The sequence below is a fragment of the Erithacus rubecula genome, assembly GCF_903797595.1.
Source record: "Erithacus rubecula genome assembly, chromosome: 4".
Taxonomy (NCBI): domain Eukaryota; kingdom Metazoa; phylum Chordata; class Aves; order Passeriformes; family Muscicapidae; genus Erithacus; species Erithacus rubecula.
The window spans coordinates 17,165,612-17,191,478 of NC_136686.1; the positions used below are offsets into that span (position 1 = coordinate 17,165,612).

The 25,867-nt window shown below is 44.1% G+C and overlaps 1 protein-coding gene across 2 annotated transcripts in view; it reads left to right on the forward strand.

The window, feature by feature from the left end:
• Positions 1-25,867, forward strand: part of STAB2 (stabilin 2) — a 73,909-nt gene that overhangs the window by 40,475 nt on the left and 7,567 nt on the right. The window contains exons 32-57 of one of the 2 annotated variants that reach the window (XM_079304298.1): positions 923-1,054; positions 2,006-2,131; positions 2,707-2,763; positions 3,682-3,777; positions 4,452-4,647; positions 5,129-5,224; positions 6,171-6,216; positions 7,251-7,327; positions 8,854-8,979; positions 9,484-9,557; positions 10,874-10,945; positions 12,793-12,912; positions 13,312-13,359; positions 14,278-14,361; positions 14,448-14,594; positions 14,988-15,113; positions 15,422-15,481; positions 15,874-16,050; positions 16,130-16,219; positions 18,190-18,336; positions 19,382-19,438; positions 19,892-20,015; positions 21,711-21,860; positions 23,583-23,687; positions 24,048-24,155; positions 24,808-25,001. In XM_079304298.1, coding sequence (XP_079160424.1) covers positions 923-1,054; positions 2,006-2,131; positions 2,707-2,763; positions 3,682-3,777; positions 4,452-4,647; positions 5,129-5,224; positions 6,171-6,216; positions 7,251-7,327; positions 8,854-8,979; positions 9,484-9,557; positions 10,874-10,945; positions 12,793-12,912; positions 13,312-13,359; positions 14,278-14,361; positions 14,448-14,594; positions 14,988-15,113; positions 15,422-15,481; positions 15,874-16,050; positions 16,130-16,219; positions 18,190-18,336; positions 19,382-19,438; positions 19,892-20,015; positions 21,711-21,860; positions 23,583-23,687; positions 24,048-24,155; positions 24,808-25,001 — 2,835 coding nt within the window. The remainder of the gene's footprint in view (positions 1-922; positions 1,055-2,005; positions 2,132-2,706; positions 2,764-3,681; positions 3,778-4,451; positions 4,648-5,128; positions 5,225-6,170; positions 6,217-7,250; positions 7,328-8,853; positions 8,980-9,483; positions 9,558-10,873; positions 10,946-12,792; positions 12,913-13,311; positions 13,360-14,277; positions 14,362-14,447; positions 14,595-14,987; positions 15,114-15,421; positions 15,482-15,873; positions 16,051-16,129; positions 16,220-18,189; positions 18,337-19,381; positions 19,439-19,891; positions 20,016-21,710; positions 21,861-23,582; positions 23,688-24,047; positions 24,156-24,807; positions 25,002-25,867) is intronic. The other variant, XM_079304299.1, reaches the window with a different exon arrangement.

Sequence of the window (25,867 nt, forward strand, 5' to 3'; positions counted from 1 at the left end):
TGGCCCTGATGAGGGGAGATGTCTTGACTCTGCTGGTGATTAAAGACAGAAATCAAAATGGATCAGTGCTAGCTTTTCCTAAAATTCATCAAAGTCAGAAGATTAAATAGGGCTGGACACTGATGGATATTAGCTCTGTCTTAATTCCCACTTTCTCCTCTGCAAATATCTCTTTGCCAAATAGGTGGAACCAGGACAGCCTTAAGAGATGTCAAGGCTACTCTTCCCCTCTGTGGGAACAGTCAGGCAACATCACAAATCTCACATCCTGGTGCTGCTTCATGCTTTCACACCCTTTTGAAGGAGCAGAAGAGCAGGAGCAGCATGGACATTCAGAGTAAGGGGACAGTGAGCAACAAGATTTCCCACAAGCACCTTTTACTGCAAAGGCAAAGCTGCAGCAGCACTGTCTGTTGGCTGGGCAGCTCCTAAACTCTCACATTGACCAATCTCCCACCAACACATCCTGCTTCTGCCTCCTTCTCCTAGTCAGGGAGAGCTCTGGGAGTCTCCTGCTTCAGAACAAGATGCAGAAGGAATAAGGAATAAGTATGGAAAGATGATAAAAACACTCATGAATATGCAACCCTTCATGTCAATTGAACCCATGAAGTTCAGAGCTCTAAGGAGTAATTTTCCCTGAATTCAGCAGACAGCCCTATGCACAGAAGCACATTACAGGCTCAAGCAAACCTTGGTCCTCCCAGTTCAATAGCCTTTCACCCTCCATGGTCAACAGCATTTTCACTGTGGCAAGAAGGCAGGCTCTCTACAGGAGGAAATAGGAGATAGCCTGCCTACTGGAGAAGTTTCTCTTCAAATTCAGGAAATCTGTGTTTGGCATAAACCCTCTGGAAAATGCTATCCCTAGGAAGTTTTCATGCTTTATCACATAACTCTGAATGCAATTGTGTGTTGGCAGGATGAAGGCCAAATCCGCTACCATGTTGTTCTGGATGAGAAGCTCCTGAAGAACAGCCTGCACAATGGAATGCACAGGGAGACCATGCTGGGCTTCTCCTACCAGGTTGGGTTCTTCCTCCACAACAGCCAGGTACTGCTGTCTGCACTTGCTGGGAAAAACATGTTTTCTGCTTTTTACAAATCCAGCTTCAGCTTTAAGCTGACATGAAGTCAAAAGGAACTGTGCATCCCTCATTAGCTTCTGTGACTCAACAGCACAAAAGTTGTCACTCAAATGCAAGGCCTGTCTCAGACTTGCACAATTCAAAGTCACCCTTGAAGGCATCTTTGAGTGAATTTGATTTCAGCTGTGCTGCTCACATTTAGAATTGAATTTTAGGCATCTCTCTCTAGCAACTACAAGCCTGAATTCCAAAACAGTCATTAATCTGACTTCCAAGGGCTATTAGAAACCTGCCCTCAATTATGAAACATTAATTCTATATTCTATGGATTCACTCCATTTTCAGTCCTAAGAGCTCAAAGCACTGGGCAACAAATATGAATTGCCTTTCAAAATCACTCATGGAAAAATCAGGCACAGCAAGATTAAGAATCAGGGACAGGAAGGGAACTTGGTCCTCCTTCCCTGTCCCAGAACTCCCTCTGGGGGGACTGCTGCTGGTGAGGCCACGATGGGAGTGTGGGGTAGCACTGAGAGGATGAAAGTCCTTCTTGAAAGAGCAGTTGGTGGGAGGGTTTCCTTGGAGCCCCACATCCCCCAGACACAGCAAATCCACCTTATGACATGCCTTAGGCTTCTTCTTCATAGCCTTTACATTCCCTAGGAAAAGCTGCCCTGCCAAATCCTGTAGCTATGAAATTCCAACAGGCTGCAAGCCATCCCATGCCCTCCAGTGCAGTGAAGCAGCTAAATGAAGCAGCTGGAATATGAGCAAGTGCCTGATACTTACCACCTTTGTTGGCTTTTCTTAAGTGATCCCTGTGCATTTCTCTCTTTCTTCCACCTCCTACAGGTCAGGTTTCCACAGAGTCATGGAACAGCTCTGCTGCTCTCTAACTGATTGCATGTCTTTTGCAGGTATACGTAAATGATGCTCCTATAAGCTATGCAAACGTTGCCACAGACAAAGGAATTATTCATGGACTGGGAAAGGTCCTGGAAATCCAGAAGAACAGATGTGATATCAATAATACCGTGATCACTGTAAGTGGTCTCGTTCATATAGAAAAAACCTATAGCCAAAAAAAGCTCAAATGTATAGGACATGTAATACTGCTTCTCAGCAAAGAATGCACACATTGTCCACAAAGTGTATTCCTGCCAGAGTTTTGGCATCTCTTAAGACAGCTTTTGGTCCCGAAATTGGCATTCTGACAGCCCGGATAAAACATAAGCAGAGTAGCTCAAGAATGAGAAATTCCTGAGCTCTAATATTCAGATAATATTAGTAATGCACTATTCTAACACATCATACATCTTTGTAACCAGACCACTTGTTTGTAAAGTGGGAAGCATCATTTAAAAGAGCAAATAAAAATAACCAAATGATCTTTCCTTCTTCCCCTTGGGGGAAGAGTGTCCCCACAGAGCCACTCATAGGGATATTCTTCCTGGCTGAGCAGGACAGCTTCCCTCACCATATTTACCTAACAGGTTATCCTGACAATATACTTCAAACACTAGATTTGGGCATGTGGCTGGAAATCTTTTTTTTTCTATGAAACAACCTGCCTGCAGCTCTGTAGAGTGTTAACTGCCTCCCATTTGTGTTGCTTAAGGAGAAGTGCAGAATTTGTTCACGACCATCAAGTTGTCCCCCAGGAACAAAAGAAGTAGTAAGTATTTTTTCATTTATGCTAGAGTTGTTGGCTTTTTTGTATCAAAATTGACTATACATGTAATTGCCTCCATTACAACAAAAGATGTGTTTACCTCAGCCTGCTACATGCATTGCTTATAATCAAGAGACTTAATCTACCCTGACCTCAGAGATTTTTAGTTTTTTAATCTCCCTGGGATCAAGGTAGCAGAAGGGCAGCTTAAAGATTGTTTTTATTTCAAGACCAGTTTTTCATATGCACGGGGACAACTAAGACTCCTCAAACTGCCAAGTTTACCTCTACCATGCAAAGTGAGGGGACTTAAATGTGGTGTACACTTGCTCCAAAAGGAATTACAGCACCAGCTTTGAGCCCTTCAAATCAGAGATGTACAGAAGAGCAAAATCAATCCATCCCCAGCAATGTGCTGTAAGCTTGGTCACAAGAAAACTTGGAGATTAGAGAGATTTTGGATGCCCAAGTCACATCCATGAGAACTGCAGATATTTAGAATTTCTTGCTCTTTCTTTAGCAAGCAATCTTTCCCCAGTTGTGTTCAGACCTAGAAGATAATTTTTCAACAGCTGTTTTTGCACAACTTCCTCAGTTTTCCAAGAAGAATTAGAAAGAGCAGAAAATGTATTTTTTTTTTACGTTTGTAAAATTTCTGAATAGAATCTGTTCAGTTCTGAGCAAAGACAATCTTAGACATCTTTAAAACACCACAAGACACTGAGTTAAGCTGATCATATATTCACAAGAAATTATTTAGCTAATACATTTTTATTTCTAAAAGCATTTCCTTCATTTTAATTGTGAATGTGTGAGTCAGTGCACAGCATGCATTAAGTTAATGTCCCATTTTTTAACACATTTGAAAGTAGCTGATCAATATTATTCAGAAGTGCATCTGTTTCTCCAATATTTGCTCAGGCAGGGGAGAAGAAGTACTGTGTCCTCACAGAAAACTACATGAGACAGTACACCATCCAGATTGGGTGCAAGCCTAAGTGTGCCAAAACCATCATTGTAAGTTCACTGCTTCTATTGTGGTAAAAACCAGGAACCCCCTTCCCTGAGCTTCATCCTCCTGAGCACACACAGGGTGTCAAGGCAGCTCCTGACAGATTTATTGACATTTATCCTGGACACAGCAGAGATTGAAAGGTTACAGACTGATGATAGCTGCAGCACAGGAAGGTCCAAACGGTGCACAGGGAGCACAGGTTTGGGAAGGTTTGCCGATCCCTGGAAATTCTCCACCTCTCCCTTGGGTGGTGAAGGGCAGCTGGGTCCCACCAGGGACTTGGGGCGGCAGCCTGTGTGCTGGCACCCTGAGGAGTGTGGTCACAGACCAGCAGAGCCGATGTGCTGCTAAAAATCACAGAATCAAAGACTAGTTTGGGCTGGGAGGGACCTTACAGACCATCCTGTTCCAACCGCCCTGCCATGGGCAGGAATCCTCTCCTTGACCAGGTTGCTCACAGCTCCCTACAATCTTGTCTTGAACTTCCAGGCCCATAACCTCTCTGGGAAACCTTTTCCAACACCTCACCACAGCAAAGAATTCCTTCCTAATATCCAAATAACCCCATCCTCTTCCAGTGTGAAGCCATTCCTCCTTTTCCTCTCCCCAAAAGCCCTCCTGAAAATCCAGACCTCTCCTTCGCCCTGGCGCTGAGGCCGCGTTTGTGCGTTTGCAGAGCCGGGAGTGCTGCGCGGGTTTCTTCGGGCAGCAGTGCCAGCCGTGCCCAGGGATGGCCGGGAACGCCTGCTCCGGGAACGGCGTGTGCCTGGACGGCATCGGCGGCACGGGGCGGTGCCGGTGCGAGCCGGGCTTCCAGGGCACCGCCTGCGAGGCCTGCGCGCCGGGCAGATACGGCCGCGCCTGTGACCAAGGTAGCGAGCCCCTCACGGAGCCCTGCGGCCGCAGCCGCCCCTTGCGCCCGCCAGCCGCGCTCGGGCTGGGCGCTGGAGCGGCACGGCACTTCCAGGGGAACGGACCAGTGTTAAAAACATCATTAACCCGTTGCCTTTACTCTTTATGGTGTTTTCTCTCTAATCCCTAGGCTGGGTTATTTCATGCAGTATCTTCTACTCTGGCACATCCCAGATTTAAAGAATCCATCAAGAGCAATCCTCTTTATCACTGCTGTTTTTCACCAATTCTTTCCTATTAAAATACAGTTTCAGACCCTGCCTTTGGGAATAGAGGAAAGATAAGCATAGTTTGAATCTAGAGTTAATTAGAAAGCGAAAGGCACAAGACAAGGGCTTTCTTGGAGCAGAAGGTGCCATCAGCAGGGGAAGTTTGGGCCACCCTGCTGTCCTTGTGCCAGGGACACTGCCAGGGACAGTGGCTTCCCCATCTCTCCCACAGTGTGCACCTGTGTCCATGGGAAATGCAGCAGCGGCGTCGACGGGGATGGCTCCTGTGAATGTGACATTGGCTGGAGAGGAGTGACGTGTGACACTGGTGAGTGCCCTGTCTTTTCTTTTTATTGAGGTAAAAAAGTGAGCACTTCAGAAAATGGCAATGATCGGATCCCAGTGCAGCTTCCCACACGCAGTGATGTATGGGTCACATTCCCGTGATGGCAATTAATTACTGTATTATTACAGAGCCGTTTGAGACACTGCTCATGATACTGAAACACTCACTTAGCTAATTCTCCACCTGTGTCACTATCTGTCCCAAAAGAATATCCCATTTATTAAAACTATATGTTTTCCAGAGTAGATTACCCAGCACATTTTGACCCTCAGATCAAAAGCCTCTCAAGTGCTTCAATAAGTTGATTTAGCTATACAACACCAGATATTAAATTATGTTCTTGCTAATGTGATAAAAAATAATTAGCAAACAAATCATTTTGTGCTGGCTTAATACAGCTCCTGTATCAAATCAAATTATATTCTAGTTAGACATAATTAGAATGTATTCATTAACAATTTCAGAGCTCCATCTCTAATAGTATAACATTTAAAAATGTTATAAACACATTAATAACAACATTCAAGATGGTTTTTAAATTTTCCCATGGAAAAGATTAGTAATAAGATTTTTATAAGAGGGTTGTTATAGTTGCTACGTCTGAGAAAAATTTCAGCTCCTTTAGAAAACTTGCCCTTATATAATCCTAATATTATACAAGATTCACCAGACTAAATACAAATAAATGACAACAGGTGAAATGTTTCCCGTGGCAATATGACACAACTCTTCTTTGCAAGTGAATTTAAGTGGTATCCACTGATTTACAGAGACTCTCCAGCTGGAGTCTCTATAGAGGCTGAGAGCATAGCTGTGTGGCACAAAACTCAGGCTCCAGCTCCACATGGTGGGAACAAAAGACTCTAGATGGAAATTGACTCAACAGGTTCTGATCCCTACTCCTTTTTTTTTTTTTTTCCACTTGCAGAAATCAAAGATGATGCATGTAACACCTCGTGCCACACCAGTGCTAAGTATGTATGAAATGTACTTATTTAGAGGGGAGGGGAGAAAAAGGGGATCTCTTACTAGGCAAAAATAAGTCCACCTTGCTCATGACTGCTCAGCAGCACATCTCATAGAGATAATATAAATCTAATGTATGTGGTGATGAGGCCAGAAAGGTCAGACCTCTCCTTTTTACATCAAAATATACAAACAACAACAAGATGCTCTCACCAGCCCAGCATCAATATTGGGACACTAACTAGTTTTCAGAGGATCAGGTGAGCTCTACTGAGCTATTTACTAGAGTGCATCTGTCCCCTCACCACTGACCAGGCAGCAAGAATTACACTAGTCAAGGCATCTAAAAAAACCCAAGAAAAGGAGGCAGGAAAGGCTCCTCATTTTCAGCCACAGCTCTTCTGTAGGAGCTGAGAAACCAGAGGGGAAAGCCCCCTTTTTCCCAGATGTAGGTCATTCTCTCCCCTGTGTTTATGACCTTCTGTTCACAGTAGCAATATTTTATCAGGCTTTTTTTGACAAAACTACCCTCTCAGATTTGCTTATGGGAACCCCACATATTCTGGAATCAAGACTGTGTTTCTGACAGAAGCAGATTGCTCTTCTCTTGTGTACTTTTCATCCACTGACATACAGCTGTAGGTGTGAGGATAGGTAGGGCAGGAGTAGGGGGCAATGATGAATTGTGCTGGCTGCATCCCTCCATAAATTGAGTGCCCACAAACAAAAATTGTTCACAGCTTTTTGGGTGAGTGGACATGCAAATTCTGGAGTTCTGCACAAAAATATAGGATACTCAAAGACCAAAGCATGGAATTCCAATACCTAAAATAATACATCCAAAACACATTTGAAAAGCTTGGTTCAGCTAGGTCCATTTTTATGGTTTTAGCTACCTCTTAGTGTGTGGTTAAATGCCTTGATATTTCTATGCAACATTACCCTCAGAAACACTCACAGAAACAAGGGCTGTACTAAAGACCTGACCAATTTTTTTTTTCCTTCTCTTTTACATGATGCCTCCCTCCTTTTATTTCATTAGCTGCCTTCTCCTATCAAATGGCACTGCCTATTGCAAGTGTGCAGCTGGGTTTGAGGGGAACGGGACATTCTGCACAGGCAAGTGAACTTTGTTTCTTCCCTTTTGAAAATTTAAAAAAAAAAAAAAAAAGAAAGAAAGAAAAGAAAAAAATAAACCAAAGCATGCTTGAAGCACTCTCTGGTCACAGTAGAGTTGGTGAGAGATGAGCACTTCCCTATGCACCAGTTAAAAAGCAGGAATTGTTGCCAGTTCCCTCAAAACAAATAACAGCCCAACAGGTGCTGTTGAGAGCAAACAAAGGGCTCCAAATCTGCAGGCTGGGAGGCATTGTGCTGAGGGAGAGCAGAGAAAAGGGAACATGCCGTGCACAACCCCAGCCCCATTGTTTGCAGAGTAATGAAACCTGGTTTGTGACTTTTACTCCCTTTCCCAACAAAGCCTAGCAAAGAGAGGCCAATTCAGGGCACAATAACACTTCCAGCTATTGGAAGCTGTGTAGCTCTACCATTTCCTCAGCTTTTGGATCTTGCTCAGATTTCTGGCATGGTAAAATCCATTTCTTTAGGCTGGAGAGATTTAAGAGACCCTCAGAAAGGGATAATAGCACCTTACCCTAGATTGTTCCTCCACGAGTCTGGGTTATCCAAAAGAGACAGTTTCCAGCTACAATAATCATAATTACTTATATTTTTTCTTAATTCTTAACTGATGAAAATACTAATGTTGTTCAGAACAGAAGCCCATTTTTCTACTTATAATGGCTGGAAGGGTCCTAATCCCAGATTTTGCCACTCTTAACTCTGCCTGCTTCCATTTTCTCTTCTGACACGAGACAGAAAAATCCATTTTAATCTACTGGGGGGCAATTCCCATGTGCAGGAAGAGCTGGGTGGCACAGGTCACCTATAGTGACTCTGCACTCACCCTTGCTCCCATATACTGGATTCCTGGGCAAAACCAGTTGCAGGAAAAAAGCAATTCCCTGGTCTGAAATTGCTGAAACAGCAATTTAGGGTCATTTGAAGCAAAAATTAAAGCAATTTGATTTGGGTCACACTGAAGATCAGGCAAGGCTCCCTTGCTGCTCTCAAGTTGTGGGCATCCAGCTCATCCAAGGCTGGGGAAACAGTACGAGTATCCATCTGATTAAGAGCCAGGACTTTCTGTCACAGGAGGGCTAGGTGATAATATACTCTAGGCCTCTTGCAAGAGAAGTTATATGATCTGTGTGCAGAAAATGTCAAACTCAGGGAACACTTGAGTGGCTATGTAAACTAGAGATGAACACAAACATGTGGGGGTTTTTGGGGGGTTTTTTTGGTGTTTTGATGGAAGTGGCAGAATTGGAAGACAGAAAATTACTGATAGTCAGTCCTGGATGAATTCTAACATTCCAGACTAGAGACATCATTTTAGCTTTCCCTCTTGAAACAATAATAAGTGTTAAATAATTGGCACTAATGAAGTCTGTGACCTCCAAATTCAAAAAGACTATGTTCTGCAAATGTTAGTAAATCCCTTTAAAAGATGGAGACAGACTATCATGAGAAGCAAGAAGCCAACCCAGCATATTGGTTTAATGCCTGCTGTTGTCCCTGTTCAGCCATTGATGCCTGTGAGAGCAGCAACGGGGGCTGCTCTGCCAAGGCAGAGTGCAGGAGAACAACGCCGGGAAGCAGAGCCTGCGTGTGCAGCGCCGGCTACACCGGGGACGGGATCGTCTGCATGGGTGAGCACGGCATGGCTCAGGGCACACAGGGCAGACACACAGCCAGCTTTCCTGCAGGGGAAAAGCATCATCCTCCTTCCACTCTGCCCCACAAGTGCAGCTGGCTGATGCTATATCCCCAGATCCAAAGGCATCTTTTCCTGCCACATGGCTGGTGCCACCTGGCAAACCGTGCACCTACATAATGTGACACCAAATCTTACCAAACAACATCTACCTCTGGCAAGGATAACCCCATCTCCAGCAGCATGATGCACACACAGTCCTCTGGACATCACAAGCAAAGACTTTTAGCTGCTGTACCACAGCTCCCCAGGTTTGGTTTCAGAAATGCTGCTGAAAGGGCTGTAGCTTGCACCAGGACAACCTAGACTGAGATACTAAGTGCATGAGGCAATGAATTTTGTCAAAAATCTGCATTTCTAGTATTCTTTACTTAAAATTTATTCTCCTTGGGTTTTCAGAATTACACTCTCTTTATTACACTGTTTCTGTTTTATAAAGAAATCAACCCTTGTCTGGTGAACAATGGTGGATGTGATAGAAATGCAGAGTGCACACAGACTGGACCCAACCAAGTGAGTACTTTGTTAGTGAAGAAAAATTGGCCTAGTCAAATGTGTATTGTTAGGTAAAGAAAGATTTCCCCATGTCAATTTTGTTTTTAAGTAGAAAACTGAATTTCATAACAATTCTGAAAAGTATATGCTTCTCTCAAAAATGCTTTTGAGGGGGAGTGCAGACAAACCTGAAAAAAAAATCTATTTCAGTGAAAGAAATCTAAAACTGCAAAGGAAATCAGTGTTTTTCTCTTTCAAGTCGTTGTTTTTCTCCTGTGGGAGGTTTTGATGTGAAAAGCTGTAAGTTTGAAAGCATTGCTAGATGATGTTTCTTTTATTGTTATAGAAACTGTCCATGCAAAAAATTCCATTTAAGACTAACCCTGCTCCCTGCACAGTTCAAACGTGTCCACAAGGAAGCAAAATGCCCTAAACCACAGCTCTTGCATGTGGGTTACAACATTCCAGTATCCTCTCACTCCTCTGCTGATCTCTAGACTTCTAGAAGTAGTAGCTACAACCTGTTTATTCTTCCTTACTTGTGAAAATGTGATTAACATCAGAGTAATAACAGCAACAACAAAATCCCAGCACTGCAAAGGCAAGTTTATAGGACAGAAATGCATCTGCTTTCTTTAGGGATCTCACTCACCCAGTAGTTACATAAACACTGCTGTTAGACTACCTCCCAGTTTGATTTCTGCTGCAGATACCTCACTGAATTTTCACACTCCTACATATTAAAATCTAATTTGAGAAGCAGTGAATTAGAGAATATAATTGATTTCTTTGCAACTATTTTTTATCTTGGTGTAACTGCAAATGCAAAATAAAGTAACCAGGACAAAGTTTCAGATGCATTTCCACTGCATGGGAAGTTGCCAGTAACACACAATTCCAGGTGTGTTATGAAAGTACTTTTCATCACTTAAAAAAAAGCTGGAGAAGGAAAGGGATGAGAGGGGAATACCAACCTATGCAAAAAACATGAGGGAAACAAATTAGGGGTTCAGCCTGTTCTGTCAGCAAGACAATGACGTGCTAATGTCAGAGGGGTCATTTCAAATGAACAGGACAGCAGAGAGGAGACCAGAGATGGATAGTCAGGGAAAAGGCACATAGAGCCTAATGAAAATTATTACTTCCCAATCTCAGTCTGTGGTTACTCATACTGGCCAAGAAACTGCTCTGGGAGACATAATTTACTTTAATGAATTGCACATCATATCACAAAAAGTAAACTGGGAAAAAAGTAAACTACATATTTGTGTGCTGAAGAAAAAAAAAATCAAGCATTTTTCAATGTATATATGTTTTTCTATTTTGCTTTGTAGGCAGTATGTAATTGTCTGAAGGGATATTCTGGAGATGGCAAAAACTGCACATATATCAGTTTGTGTTCACAAGTGAGTATCCATTTCAGGAGACAATTTCAGGTCTCACTATACTCATTACACTTGTGGGGTTTGTATGCATTCTAAACTAAGATAGGTGTGCTAAGAATCAATTTATGTTAACTTGGCTAATCTTTAAATATTCTTGATTCAGTACATGCTTTAGTGCTGTCACTATGAGAGAAACTAAATTTGCAGGAAGGGCTTTTCCTCAGCCACAGCCTGGACATAATGCAAGTGAGAGCCTGGGCTCATCATTTAGTCTTAAATAGCTCGTTTCAAATCCAATCCAAAGAAGCAGACCCTGGTCTGTAGTGTTAAAACCTAAGTCAGCAAATTATTTGTCATATAGAGTTCCTATAAAAAGCCAACAAAACCATTTCCTTCCACAGCACCCAACCCAGGACATACAATGGCACTACCCATTCTGTCCCTCACTTGTCACTGCAGGATGAGAATTATCCACATTTGTTTAGCACAAGCTGGCTCACACACTGCAAGCCACATTTTGGCAATCAGCGTGGTACTGCTCTGCCTCTTGGCAAGCTGCAGCAGGGACATATCCACTCTCCCATGTACATTAATCCTCTGTGCTCTGAGCACAGTAACAACTCTCACCCTCCCAGCCTGGCCTCTCAGCTGGCTTTCTCTGACCTTGAAAGGTTGCAGAGATGAAAGAGCAAGGGTAAAAACAGAAGCTGGAGGGAGTTTAAAGTTATGAGCCACTGCTCCCTATGACTTTGCATTCTCTTGCTTTTTCCTATGCTGTGTTCCAGCAGCTCTGTTCCACTTGACTAATTACGCCAGACTAATTATGTATTAAAAAATAAAAAAATCATCTTGAGGAGCATCAGTGTCATACCAGAGGCTAACCTGGCTCCCCAATGACCAAACTGCTGTGCAGCAAAGCTTCACAGGCAGCCAAGGCTGCAGAGAGTCTGCCTAAGCCAAGCCAAATTCACGGCAAATCCACCTAAACCCGCTGCTTACAGCCAGGCAAATCTCTGACCTGCCAAGTCAAGGCCCCACTGGTACCTCCCAAATGAGTTTCTGCTCCCTCTCATGGCCCATGGGAAAGGACCCCTGAGATGATCAGCAGCAGGACACCATGAAACAAGTACAAGAAGAGAAAACAAGAAAGCTTCTCAATTTTCCCCAATTTGCTCTCAAATCCAGGATAGAAACAGCTTTGCAAGCTGAGGTGGTAACAGGGGAGCACCTACTTGTGACTGAGCAGAGCTCTGAGCTCCAACATGCTGCCCCTGAGTGAGGAGCATCTTGGTTTGGTACAGGGAGCTTTCTGGAGGCAGGCAGCTGGGTGAGATGCATCCACTGCTCCAAGCCCAAAGCTGGACTCAGGTGCAGACAGGAGATGTTTTAGGGACAAGGACAAGGCAAGTCCCCATTACAGCTGACCTGGGCCATCAGACAGTCCTGTGCTATGATCCTCCCATAAATTCAGTCTCCATCTCAGTGATGTACAGTGTGTAAATAGTTACCCTTAGAGTAAGTCAGTGCTGCATTGGCAGAGAAACTAAGACTCATCCCTAAGGTGCAGAGTGAGACTTGATGCAAATATTTTGCGTCCTTACAGCATCATGAACTAAATATATAAGGAGAGAATCAAAACTACATCCTCTGCATGAGAGGAGACTAATTTTTCATAAACCCTTAAATGCTCTTTAGTGTTTGGAAGAAAATACATGCCATCAGGTGTTCCAGCAAGATGTGGTTTCAAAAAGATCTTGTGACTAAATCTTTCTAAATCATAAAAATGGGGGAGGAAAACTGGTGAATCAGAATTGCTTCATACACCTGGCAATGAAGGAATTCCATATTTTAAACTTTGCTCTTACAAGAATAACGGAGGCTGCAGTGAATTTGCCATCTGCAATGACACCGAACTGACAGAAAGGACCTGCACCTGCAAAACCAACTACACTGGGGATGGATTTCAGTGCCGAGGCAACATCTTCCAGGTAAAGAGCTTCACACATTTGCTGCCTCCCATTTTTCTTCACATAGTTACTTAATACAATGGTTGAAGCACACCACTTTTTTCTTGGACAAAGTTGTACCCCAGAATTTGAAGTTATCCCAATCCAAGAAACCAGGAATAGGAACAAGATGCTGCAAGATAACCTTAACTGCCAAAACAAACAAAAAGCCCTAATGGACAATCATTGTTACTGCAGCATTAGGGAGTTCTAGATTTCAAAGAAGCCTGCTGTTTGACAGAGTAAGATAACAACAGAACTGAAGCAATACAGATATGCAGCACTTTTTCCCTTTCTTGTCTGAGTGCTGCATTTGTTTGCACTCTGCAGATGTTGCCTCACATTTGCAGCATTTTTACAGAGTCTTGTTCTTAATTGCAGGAACTTCTCAGGAACTCCAACACATCTAGGTTTTATTTCCACTTACAGGTAAGAAAAGGTTGAGTGGTTGTGTTTTGTTGAGGTTTTCTTGAGGGGGGATTCTCCTCCCTATTTTTGTCCAAGAGTGTAGAGATGAGGCAATAATCTGATGTGCACTTCCTTCAATCTAATTAAAACTGTATTTGGATTATCAGTCACTAGTACTTGAGATGCTCTAATGTAAACTATTAACTGTCACAAAAACAGTATTAACGATCTAAAATATTAGGATCAAGGTCAAGGTCCCAGGGAAAGATAAAGCCCCCAGACTGGGCATAAAACTGAACCTTTTACCTGTTCACAATCTGAGATCTGCTAGCACATCTCTTGTGAATTCTGAAGCAAGAATATACCACCCATTTACTACGCCTTCTGCATCTCCAAAAGGCAACACTTTCAGTTGCCTCCCTGAAACATCACAGGGTGTTCTGTGTCTTGCAAGACAGCCAGTGTGCAGCCAGCTCTCACTGATTTTTGGAGACTGGTGACAGCAATTCTTTGTTTAGCAAAAGCCTCAGGACAGCATAGACCTGTACACTGGCCTGCTAACCTGAAGACCTATAACCTAGTTTCAGTTCTGATTCCTCCTGCTTTAAGGGAGCTCTCAATTTAGCTTATCAGTGGTCATTGCAAAGTGCCTCCAATAACCCAGGCCCATTTGTACTTCTAAGAGTAATTAATTAAATTCCCTCATCTCCTGTTTGTTTTTGCAGAGGAGATAAAGATAAAAATTTTTCCATTTAATACCTGTGAGCAAAGGTGACAGACGAGGCTAGGAGTCAAAGTCCACTCGAGGAATTTCTCTCCCACTTGTGTTGCAGAAAAGGGAACTCAGTGCACCACCTTGCCCTCCACAGGGCAGTCCCTGGCCCTGTGTGGCATCACATGCACTAACTCATTGCTGCTTTTTCCTCTTAAATTTGGCAGGCCTTGTCCATCAGAGATATCTCAGGCCCCGGCCCTTTCACCCTGTTTGTCCCTCACACAGACGTACTGAACAGTGACCCACGGGTAAGTAAAAGGGCTCAGTAAAAAGGAGTTTTCTGCTCCAGACACCTTGCTCAGCTGCTTCTCAACCCCTCCATTCCCCACTGCAGGTCAAGGACTGGATTGCCAAAGGAGTGATGGCCCAAGTGCTCCGGCACCACGTGGTGGGTTGTGCCAGTCTGTTGTACGAGGACCTGACAGCAATCACCAACATCACCTCTCTCCAAGGTGAACAAATACACATCAGCTACTCCCAGGTAACCAAACATGGAGAGACAAGGAGCAGAACAGCAAAACAGTCCACTCTCATTCAGCTTTCTTAAAAACTTCAATGGTTCCCTTTCCACCTCTGATGTACAAAAATTAATTTATTACTTTCAAATAAGATTGCCTGTTTAGCTGTTCAGCACTTATCAACATGCCAAGAGTGGAGTTGTACAACCCTTGCTTTGACACAAGCTATTTTATCCTCAGACTCTGGCTTTATGAACATGAGGAGAGTTTGAAAAAGCAAAAAGCAATTTATGAAAGCTGAAAGTACTGTTTGCTCCAAAGAAACAGTGGTCTGGCCTCATTATATTAAAACAATTCAGCATCAGTGTCACTTTGCCAGTAGGTTTTACAGAAAAATGTTTTTGTTGCCTTTCCAGAACTCACTGGTTTTGAACAACAAAGCAGAAATTGTACTCAGTGATGCTGTTGGCACAAATGGTGTGATCCATGTCATAAACCAAATTCTGGTCCCTTCACATATGCAGGATTTCCCCCTCAAGAAGGTATGTGCAGCTTATCATCACTCCCAACCCAGGAGCTTTTTCACAGTTACTATCTGATATATAAATCATATAAGTAAACAAAAAAGTTGCACTAAAAAGACCTTATACAAATAAATTAAATATTATATTTCAAATTCACCAGAACTACAGATAAATAAGAACACTATAAGAGGATTTCTGCAGAGGGTTTTTAGACCAGCTTTGATTTTAGGACAAAAAGTGACAGAGAAAAGCAAGCTCTTATCTGCTTTTTTAATACCCAAATAATGTATTTCTTAGGTAAACTATTCACTTTTCTTTCTTTGTAGGAAAGTCTTAAAATGGTTGCAGCCAGGCATGGGTACATTCTGTTCAGCACTTTGCTAGAGGTAAGTACCTAAAAGATAGGACCCATTGGGAAAAGGTTGTAAATTCTTTTTTTTAAAGACAAAAGTATACACTGGCAGGATTTTGTTCAGGAGAACCAAAGGCTTACCACACAGTACACAACAACCCTGGTCACCACCAGTCACACTCCCACAGAAGCTGGGGGTACATCAAGCAGGCCCACAGTCACCTTTCCCTTCTCCACTCAGCTCTGTCCTACTGTATATCAAGCTCAACTCGCACATCTGGTTTTTTAAGTATTTTTCATGGCATTTGCAGGTTGGTGACCAGGCAACCCACAGGGCACCATGCCCCAGTTAGACCTGACATCCACCCCACAGGGTCACTTTGGGCTGAGCTTTAACCTCCTGCCCCAATTTCTGCTGTGTTGCAGAAGAACAACCTGCTTGGGCTGATCAACGACCCCATCCACAAACCCGTGACGCTCTTCTGGCCCACAGACACAGCCATCCGTGGGCTGCCACAGGAGCAGCAGGACTTCCTCTTCAAGAAGGCCAACACCAACAAACTGGTGCAGTACCTCAAATTCCACATTGTCCGTGATGCTGCGGTAAGCCCTTGCCTTATGGGAGTGCTGCCACAGCCACAACGTGCCTGCCCAGATGTGCATCTCCCCTTTTCTTTGCCAGGTGTTGGCCTATCAGCTACCCAGCTCCAGCCCACTGAAGACCCTGCAGGGCTCCAACCTCAGTGTGAGCTGTGGGGATAATGGGGAGATTGTAAGTGTTCACTCTGCTGGCACATTGATTTCTCACCCCTGCTGCAGGATCCACGCCTGTACACCACACTCTGCCTTTGCACAGCCCCCAGGATGGGCCAGTGGCACCAAAACTTCATTGGTCATCACCACTACATTACACACCAACAGATTCAGCAAACTATGTGGTTTGCAGGACTTTTTGGAGCTGTCATTTGCTCTGTGCTATTTATTCAAAACAGCTCTCAATCACCTTGAAATTGAAATATCAGCACAATTTAACTTCTGCAATACTAGTGCAAAACCACTAAGATCAGCCTGGTTTTGACCTCCATGAATGCAGCATCTGCATACAAACTCTGGTGTGTAAGCACTCCCAAGCTAAGGTTGCAGGCACACACATGGCCTGATAAACCACAGCAATGTCACATTTTTCTTTGCAAATGTATCAGATCATACCTGGCAATATACATAAGATAAACCTGTGAACATTGGACTAGCATATTCTGCCCTCTTCAGAAACCATAAAATCATAGAAGGGTTTGGGTTGGATGAAGCCTTGAAGATTATCTTGTTCCAACCCCCCTGTTATGAATAGTGTCACCTGACTCTAGACCAGGTTGCTCAAAGACCCTTTCACCCAAGCCATGAACACTTCCAGGGACAGGGCATCCACAGGTCTCTGGGCAACTTCTTCCAGTATCTCATCAACCACACAGTAAAGAATTTCTTCCCAATATCCAATCTAAACCCACCTTCTTTCAGTTTAAAGCCATTACCCCTTGTCTTATCATCACACACCCTTGCTAAAAATCTTCTCCAGCTCTCACACATGCCCACTTAGGGACTGAAAGGTGCTCTAGAGTTTCCCTGAAGCCTTCTCTCAGCTGAACATCCCCAAACTCTCTCAGCCTGTCTCACTTCATAGGAGAAATACTGCATCTCTCTGAGGGTCTTCACGGCCCTCCTCTGGACTTGCTCCAGCAGGTCCACATCCTTCCTGTGTTGGGAACCCCAGAGCTGGACACAGTACCCCAGACACACATCTGCCCATAGGAAGAGAGGCCTCAAAACCATGTTTGAGCCCCTATAGCCATCAGTTTTACCTACAGGATAGTTTGACATACCACCTTGCCCCAAGAACATTCCTATAGAGAGCAGAAACCCAGAAAGGATGTTGGAGTCAATGAGCTAGGAGTCTCTGAATTCTTCAGGGAGAAATCAGAGCACAGGGATTGAATTAAAGCTTTTTAATGGATTAAAGTATCTTAAGCTACTCACACTTAAAGTAGAGGTGTAAGTTTAAGTTTTAGGATAAGTAGTCGGTAAGTTTTAGAAAGAGCTTAAGTGCTTTTATGGGGTAAAAGGTATCAGATGCCAAAGTAGCAGTGTGAGTTCTAGTAAAAGTTGAAAAACATACTAGTGTTTTCAGTGGAGGCTCCAGGAACATAGTTTTAGACATAATGGAGCTATAGTAAGAATATTGCTTACATTTTTCAGATAGAACAAAATAAGCCATATCCACAGTTTATATGCAACCTGGCGTGTTAAGAAACAAAAATTCTAATAGGTTAAGGAGTGGTGGTCCAAGTTTGTGTCTTAGCTTGTTGGGAAGATTCTACATAAGAGCATGCACTGGGAAGAGCTGGTAATTTTTACCATTGCTTTTACCATTTTGCTTTACTTGTCACCATCATCAACACCCAGAAAAAAAAACAAACCACAAGTTGCCCAGCAACATCAGCCCCACCAAGACCTCCAGAAGCAGCTTCTGCTTCTATCTAAAACTTTATACCAAAACTTAACATAAACTTTAATGTCTGTAACTTTGCTTTTAAAACTAATGTGCTTCTATAAGAAATAACTTTTTAGCAACTATTAACTGCTTTACTCATTTACAAAAATAACCCAACGAAGTTGGTGCCTTGAGCACCGGAATGGAACCTCACAGAGGAGCAGCTCATGACTTGTCCCCCTGTCCCCATGTGCCAGGGTGCCCTTTTCCTGAACGAGGGGCAGTGCAAGGTGGTGCAGCGGCAGCTGGAGTTTGACGGGGGCATCGCCTACGGGATCGACTGCCTGCTGACAGAGCCCAGCCTGGGGGGGCGCTGCGACAGCTTCCTCACCCTGGAATTCCCGGTCAGTGCCCCTTCGGGTCCCTCCCCCCGACAGGACACAGCCAGGGGCTGGTGTCCATCTCCGCTGAGGTAACACTCCCTCAGCTCTGGCACTCCTGCCAGTAAAGCCCCACTGCTGCATCTGCTGCACTGCCAGACTGAGATTAAGAAATGCATTACACGTGCAAGCAAAAATTTGAGCAAGGACAAATCTTACTGCCGGGCTTTTAAATTAGTGAAAGTTCAAACTACAGATTTGTCCATAGAGATCATATTTCCAAAGTTCCCTACTAAAAAAAGAGCAGCATTGCTACTGCAGCAGCACAGGGTATGAAGGACACAGACAGAGAACTGCCTACTCTCAGTCTCTGGCATTTCTTGTTTTTAACACACCTGAACAGGCACTGTTAGCACAGAGAAAGTTTCCTCCGTGAGCATTGATGGGTCCCACAAATGGGAAATTCTGAAAGTCATCTTCAAACAGTTTCAAGATCAAGTTTACTTCAGTTCAATTTGAAAGTATGAAAAAATTTCCTAGAAGGACTTTCAGGTAGTCAGTCTTTTAAAAGCTTACTGGAACATGTCTTTCTGTTGTAAAACTGGCAATTGTGTATATCCCATCAGCTCAAGTTGCCTTTTGTCTATGATGTTATTAAATTAAATAGATATTACGTCCTCAAATTTCATCAGCACTTCCTGAGAAGCAAACATTTTTCTGTACTCCAAATTAGACATCCAGGCCTGCTACAGACCACATCAATACTTATTTGAAGAACTGTCATCATCTTTTCCCTCCTTTTTTAAATCCCAAGCAGTTTCCCCTTCCAGAATATATATTCTGGTATCAAAACTATTTTCTTGTATTTTTGTGGCTCTAAATTATTGCAACTATTTTGTTTTCATTCTCCTTTCTTATTTCTCCAGAATTTTCCATTATTTTTTTAAGTGCAATAAGCTTTACCTTTTCTCTGCTGACCTTTTCTGCTCCCATAAAACAGACTTTTTTGTCCAAGTCAAATGGCCTTTTGTAGCCATTATTTTAATATAATTTTTTTCCCCTTTTCCAGGGGCCTTGTGCAAGCTGTTTCCGTAATTCTAAATGCCCTCCAGGGACAAAACCTAAGGTAAAACATTCAAATCTCACATGTAAACATTCTAATGTGCTCTTCTCTGTACTTCACAATAGCAAACCAGAAAAAACTTCTTAGAATAAACAGAAAGAGAAGCTTTGACAGTGCTGCCATACTATTGAGTGACAAAGCTGTGCCTGGGCAAGCACCCAGGTGCTGGTGGTGGGGGATGCTTGTTGGTCTCACCCTGTGAAAGTGCTTCAGCTGACTCCAGAGCAGTCCCTGCTCTCTCAGGAATGGTGCTTAGCATGCCAGGAATCAGAGAGGGTGGGGGTCTCACACCCACACTCTTCACACATCACATTTTGATTCAATGTACATCAGAAATTACGATTTAAAGAGGAAAAAAAAAAAAAAAAAAAAAAAAAAAACAAAAACAAGCTCCATGCAGCACTCATTTTGGTGTGTTCTGCCCCTCCTCTCCCTGTGCTGACACGTGGCACACAGGAAGGAATCCACTGGTGCACCTACGAGTCCTACGGACTGCGGCGGGACGGCTGCCGCAGGAACTGCTCCATGGTCATCCACATTCCCAAGTGCTGCAAGGGCTACTTCGGGCCAGACTGCCAAGGTAGGATTCCCACCCATCCTGTGCCCCCCCTCTTCCCCAGCACAGCTGTGTAGCACCCAGCAGGCAAATCTGGGAGAACTGGAATAATGGGCATGAGAGGAACCAGCTGCAAGATGAGGGAACTTGGTTGCAAGAGCTGAAGAACACAAAGGGTTAACTGCTTCTTCAATTCAGATTACCTCTTCACATTTAGGGCAAGTTTTAAACTCCATAGTAGTAGCAGGTGAGGGCTACAGAGAGTAAAGGCTGTCCTGCTGAGCGGGTCACCAGCTGAAAGTCCTTTAAACACGGGCTCAGGTTCACACCACAGCACCAGCACACACCTGAGAGCCAGTGCATAATGGCTCAGCCACAGGCCAGTGCAATCAGCAAAGCACAGAAGCTGTAGTTCTGAACAGGTGGAGGTTATTTGGGAGGCTCCACCTCAGTCTCCCATAGCAGACATTTCCAACCTGTTCTCCTTCACCTGCCAGCCCTGTAGGGGAATAGTTCTGAGGTCCCCACACAGGGTCATGATCCAGGTCAGGATCTCTGCTGCTGATAGACCCAGGCACACATAGCCCTGCCAGCTTGCTCTGTCCCAATTTCACAGGTTGACACATTCAGATCCCATGCAATTTTGGCCAGCTCAGCCTAAGCTGCCCTTTGGGGTCACCCAGACAGCACATAACCCACAGAGACCCACAAGAAAGGCTTGTTTAGGGCAGTGCCATTCACACAATGAGCAAGCAGCCAGATAACAGCATCCACAAGTCCAGGCTGGAAGGATCCTCAACACCCTTCTGATAGGAGCTGTGGAAGTATGTCATGGAATTTAGAGCACAGGGCTCACAGTAGTCCTAAGTGTTTATCCTGATTTGAAGGACAAGTGTCTGCCAATAAAGGCAGAAGCTTCTCTTTGAAATGGAGAATGTAAACCCTCAAAACTCCAAATTATTATAAATTTGAAATTAAGGGGCTGTCAGGCAAAGATATGGGAATTAGGAATAACAGTTCTTTACTAGGAAAATTAAAATAGAAATACAGTATTACAAAGAACAACGCCAAAACACTGACAGAATCAGAATACAACCTGACACCCTGTCAGTCAGGGTGTTGGTATCAGTCCCATTAAATGGTGGCTGCAGTCCTCCTGCAGTAGCAGGTGTGTTTCAGCTGAAGCAGTGCTCCTATAGAAGGGTGCAGTTTTCCTCTGAAGGTCCAGAGGTGATGTGGAAAGGTCTAGCTTTCCTCTGGAATCCAGTGGAAAGAACATACCTTGATGTTCCAAATCTCAGTTTTTATCTATGTAGGAAAGGCTGGAGCATTTCTTAATGGGATGATGTAATTTTATTAGTCATACAGTGGGACTTAATGGCCCACAGCAGATGATATCTTCCTGGGGGGAGGATGGGCTGTGGAAAAGATAAAGATGATTGCCCCACCTAGTCTTAAAAATAGTCCATCAGCAGATAAAATGTACCACGGAGATAAGGAATCACTACCCCACACGGCTTCAACAAATGGTGAAGAATACACATTTCTGGCCACAATCCTGTATTGCAGCCCAAGACAGTGTCACAGCCACTCTTAACACCCCAAGGGAGATGCATTCACAGGCATTCCCTGCTCAATGTTTTTTACAGAACACTGGCTAACGAACTGTGACAATGAACAAGCATGCACCTGAGCTAAAGAGGCACTTTTCTTTTCCAGCTTGCCCAGGAGGCCCAGAGAGCCCCTGCAGTGGCCAGGGCTCCTGTGAGGATGGGTACACGGGGACAGGAGAGTGCCGCTGCCACGGCGGCTTCAACGGGACGGCGTGCGAGCTGTGCACGCCCGGCAGATACGGCTCCAGCTGCAGGCGTACGTTCCAGCTCCTTCCAGCCCCTTCCACCTTCACCACTGCCAGCAACGAGTGTCTGAGCAAGCCAGGAATGATGCCCTCTTAACAGCACCGGGGTCAGAAGGAGGAGGGGGTGCAGAGGCTGAGTAGCTCTGTCTGCACAGGACCTCCCACTCCTACACACTGTGTCAGCAGCAGAACAGAAGCAGGGCCACCAAGGGGTTTTAGCTACAGCACAGCTTTCTCCTCCATCCCATAAAGCTTAAGACAACATTTTACCAATATGGCTCCTCAAGGAATTCAGGAGGTTGGCCATGCACTTCTTCTGCAGAGAAAAAAAAGGCCACCGAGGTGAGGGCAGCTTGTGGAGAGGGACAGCCAAGCAGCTGCTCACAAAATCCACATCTCTGTGGCTTTAAAAGTAAACTAGGTGGGAGCAGTATCAATATCTCCCTTTAAACTTAAATATTTCTCTGACATAAAGCACTCAGATAAGAAGCTACAACATCAACACTTCCATCCTAACCCTATGTACCTGTACTGCTCCTGAGGCACATAGGAGGAGGGGTGTAGGCAACACAACAGGTTTGGACACAGATTCTCAGGATTGTACCTGCCTACAATTCATCCACTTCATAGCACACCATAGCATAAAGTGTGTGGGCCATTAGCTTGAAACCAGATTATGAAATATATGAGAAAAAAGCTTTAAAGTCTCTTCCTTTTGATGTAGATCTAAATCAGACAAAAATTAACTAAGCAAATGAAATGAAAAAAGCCAGCAAGAGGGAAGCTCCTTTTCAGCAGGACAGGTACATAAAATATCAGTTCCAAAAATCCCACATAATTTTCTTCTACAAACAACAATATTTCAAAAATAAGAATAAGGCCATAAAAGATGCTGCAGCATGAAGTTATAAAACAGAGAGCCATGAATAATTCTTTAAAAGGATTTAGTGCATAAGTTATTGCAGGTCACAAAGAGGAGAGGAAAAACATCACCCATAGATTAAACAGTTCATCACACCTCAGGTTGAAGGGTAGAAGGAGGAAAGTCTTACCTATGAAAGGAACTGAAGGAATCCAAAAAGCTTTTGTTCATGAAAATATCTGAAACCAAAAAAAAAAACCAACCAAAAAAAACTTACAGGTAACTTGTCTATGTTTACTGTAAAGCTCACTAAGCTCATACCTGGCTCCCCTACTCAACTGGACCTTCTCCCACACAGCAGCCAAACACTCTCCCTCCACACACCCACAATTAACAGCTGCTGCACATTAGGACTGATTAGTCTGGGCCATCAGTTCAGGTGTTAACTCTTTCCTGCCACAGTCCTTCCTGTAGTTTCCTGCTCCACTGCAATGTGCAGATCAATACTCATTTTCATTTTCAGAGGCACACTGAGCTAATGCTAATTATAAAATCATAGGACCACAGAATAATTCAGATTGGAAGGGGTTTCAGAAGGTCTGTAGCCCAACTCCTTCTCAAAACAGGATCAGTCCCGAGCTCATGTTGTTCAGGATTTATCCTGTCAGGACTTGAAAATCTTGAAGGATGACAATTGTTCAACCACTCTGAAATGTCTGGTCCTCTGCTTGACTGCCCTCATGGTGGAATACCATGAATCTCAACTCATCTAAATTATTCCTGAATAATACTGTATCTAAACTGACATGATGATGTTTCTCTAGAGAAAGACTTTCCCACTCTGCAAGTGACCTGTGTGTTTCTTTTCCAGCTTGTGAATGCAAGAGCCACGGGCAGTGTGACGAAGGACGCTCAGGGACGGGGCGGTGTTTCTGTGAAACGGGATGGACTGGCCGGCTGTGCGAAACCAAGCTAGGTCTCTGAGAGCCTGCCCTCACCACACTGCCCCCGGAGCTATGGGTTGAAACTACTGCAGTTCAACAGAAGGCTCCCCTAGATAAGACAGAAAGGGTTAATAAATGTCAGGAGCTGTCTGAGAGCACTTAGGGACTCTGCGCTGGACTGAGGACAAATCCCTTCAGCCCACTGTCTCCTCTTTCATCATACGAGTTCCTATCTCCCTTGTGGAGGGGATTTGGGCTGTGGCAGTCAAAAAATAAAATTCTTACAAGCTTTCCAGTTAGCCAGACTGGTATGGGGGGTTCTCCTTCTGCATGAACCAAGGGCATTGTGGTAGCAGAGCTCTTTGATTCCAGCTGTCCTTCCCTCCCTGCAGCTCTGCCACCAGTGTGCTCCCCGAGCTGCTCAGCCAATGCCATCTGCACGGAGAACAACACGTGCCAGTGCAAGCCCCTGTACGATGGGGATGGGATCACGTGCACAGGTGAGCTCCCACCCCTCTCACTGCCAGAAGGCAGGTTCTTCCCTCTGGCACATGCACAGGAATGCAGCCACTGCCCACTATGAAATGTTGCCTGCCCAACCTAAAAACTTCCACTGTGCAGCAAGTGAAACAAATTTAGGATATACAGGGTGCAGGTTTTTCTAAATAGGAAGGCTGAATCCTCCAAACTTCACCAAGCAGGAGCATGGGCAGCAAGTGCACTTCAGTCAAGTTTTGAAGACAGCAGGGTTTTTTCCCTCAGAGGATTTACAGTGGAAGGCAAAGATATCAAAGTGTTTTTCCAACACAAATGATCCTATGATTTTTTTTTTATGCCTATAGGCAAGGCAAGTCCCTGGCAACACTGCTACAGAAGCAGTTTTTCTTTCTCAGACAGGTGTCTTTCATCTTCCAAAATCAATCTGAGGGTGACCACCATGTCTCCTGAATCAAGAACATCCTGACGAGGCTGTCAGAGCCCTAAGGGATAGACTTGCAGAAATTCAGGAAGGCCTCAGGAAATAGGAATTGGGATTTTTCCCCAACAAGTATTCTAGTGTTTTTAGTGTGGAAGGACCAGCGATGGGTTGTCTTTATGAAGAACAACCTCTTTAAAAGCAGACTTTACTCATTTGTTTTTTTTCCCCTGCAGCTGCAGAACTTTGCAAACAAAACAATGGTGGGTGCCACAAGGCGGCTGAGTGCACACAGCACGGGGTGAAAGTCTTCTGTAGCTGCCAGAAGGGATACAAGGGAGATGGGTTCACCTGCCTTCCAATAAACCCTTGTGCTGATGGGTTCAACGGGGGCTGCCACGAGCACGCCATCTGCACTGTCATAGGACCTGTAAGTTGAATCACTTCAGTCCCCAGCAGGGAAGTCTGAGGGGTTTCTCCTTGGTGCCAGCAGAACTCTCCTCTGGCTGGATCACATTCTGTACCTCTCTAAATCCCTGTTTTCCAAAACAACCTTTACTTAGCTCCAACCTACTTTCCACATCAGTTTGGTATGCTTTCAGCTGAAGGCTGAGAAACAGTCTGACATGTTTGCTCTGGGCAATGGGGTAACACACAAGCTGGGATGTTTTGCTTGTACAGTCTTTCTGTCTCAATCAGCTCTCTCTGTCTATCCTTATCTGCAGCACAAATTTGTTGGATTAAAATTAAATATGTTTTGGAAGCTAAACAAAGGGAGAACTGAGAGAATAGTGTCCCTTGTTGATTGCTTGAACTCAACTTAAAAAGCTCTGCAGCCACATGACACAAATTCCATGACCCACATAGTCAGTGTGGTTAGGGAAAACTTGTGCAGATGACTTGATGCAGCATTTGTCCTGGTGCTTGCAGGATCACTTCTCCATTGCATTTGGGTGTCTTGCCTGAGCTGCCTTTCAGGAGTGATCTAGAAAAGTCTTGCTGATAATCCATTCCAGCTGTCAACCATCACAATCCCTGGATGTTACCAATTCTTGCTTAGTTCTCATTTATTACTAGCAGGGAACTGTTAAATTCCATGCTTGCTTCCATGCCCAGTGATTTAAACATCATTGTGATATGTTTGCCATCTGTTTTTGTGAATTGTGTCATATAACCCAATGCACATTATTAACTTTGTGGATGAAATTATGCTTTGGTGTTAATTTGACAAAGCACCCAAGTGCATGCGTGAATGTTTGGCTTAGTTGTTAGTAGCAACTTTTCTGTTTGTCGATC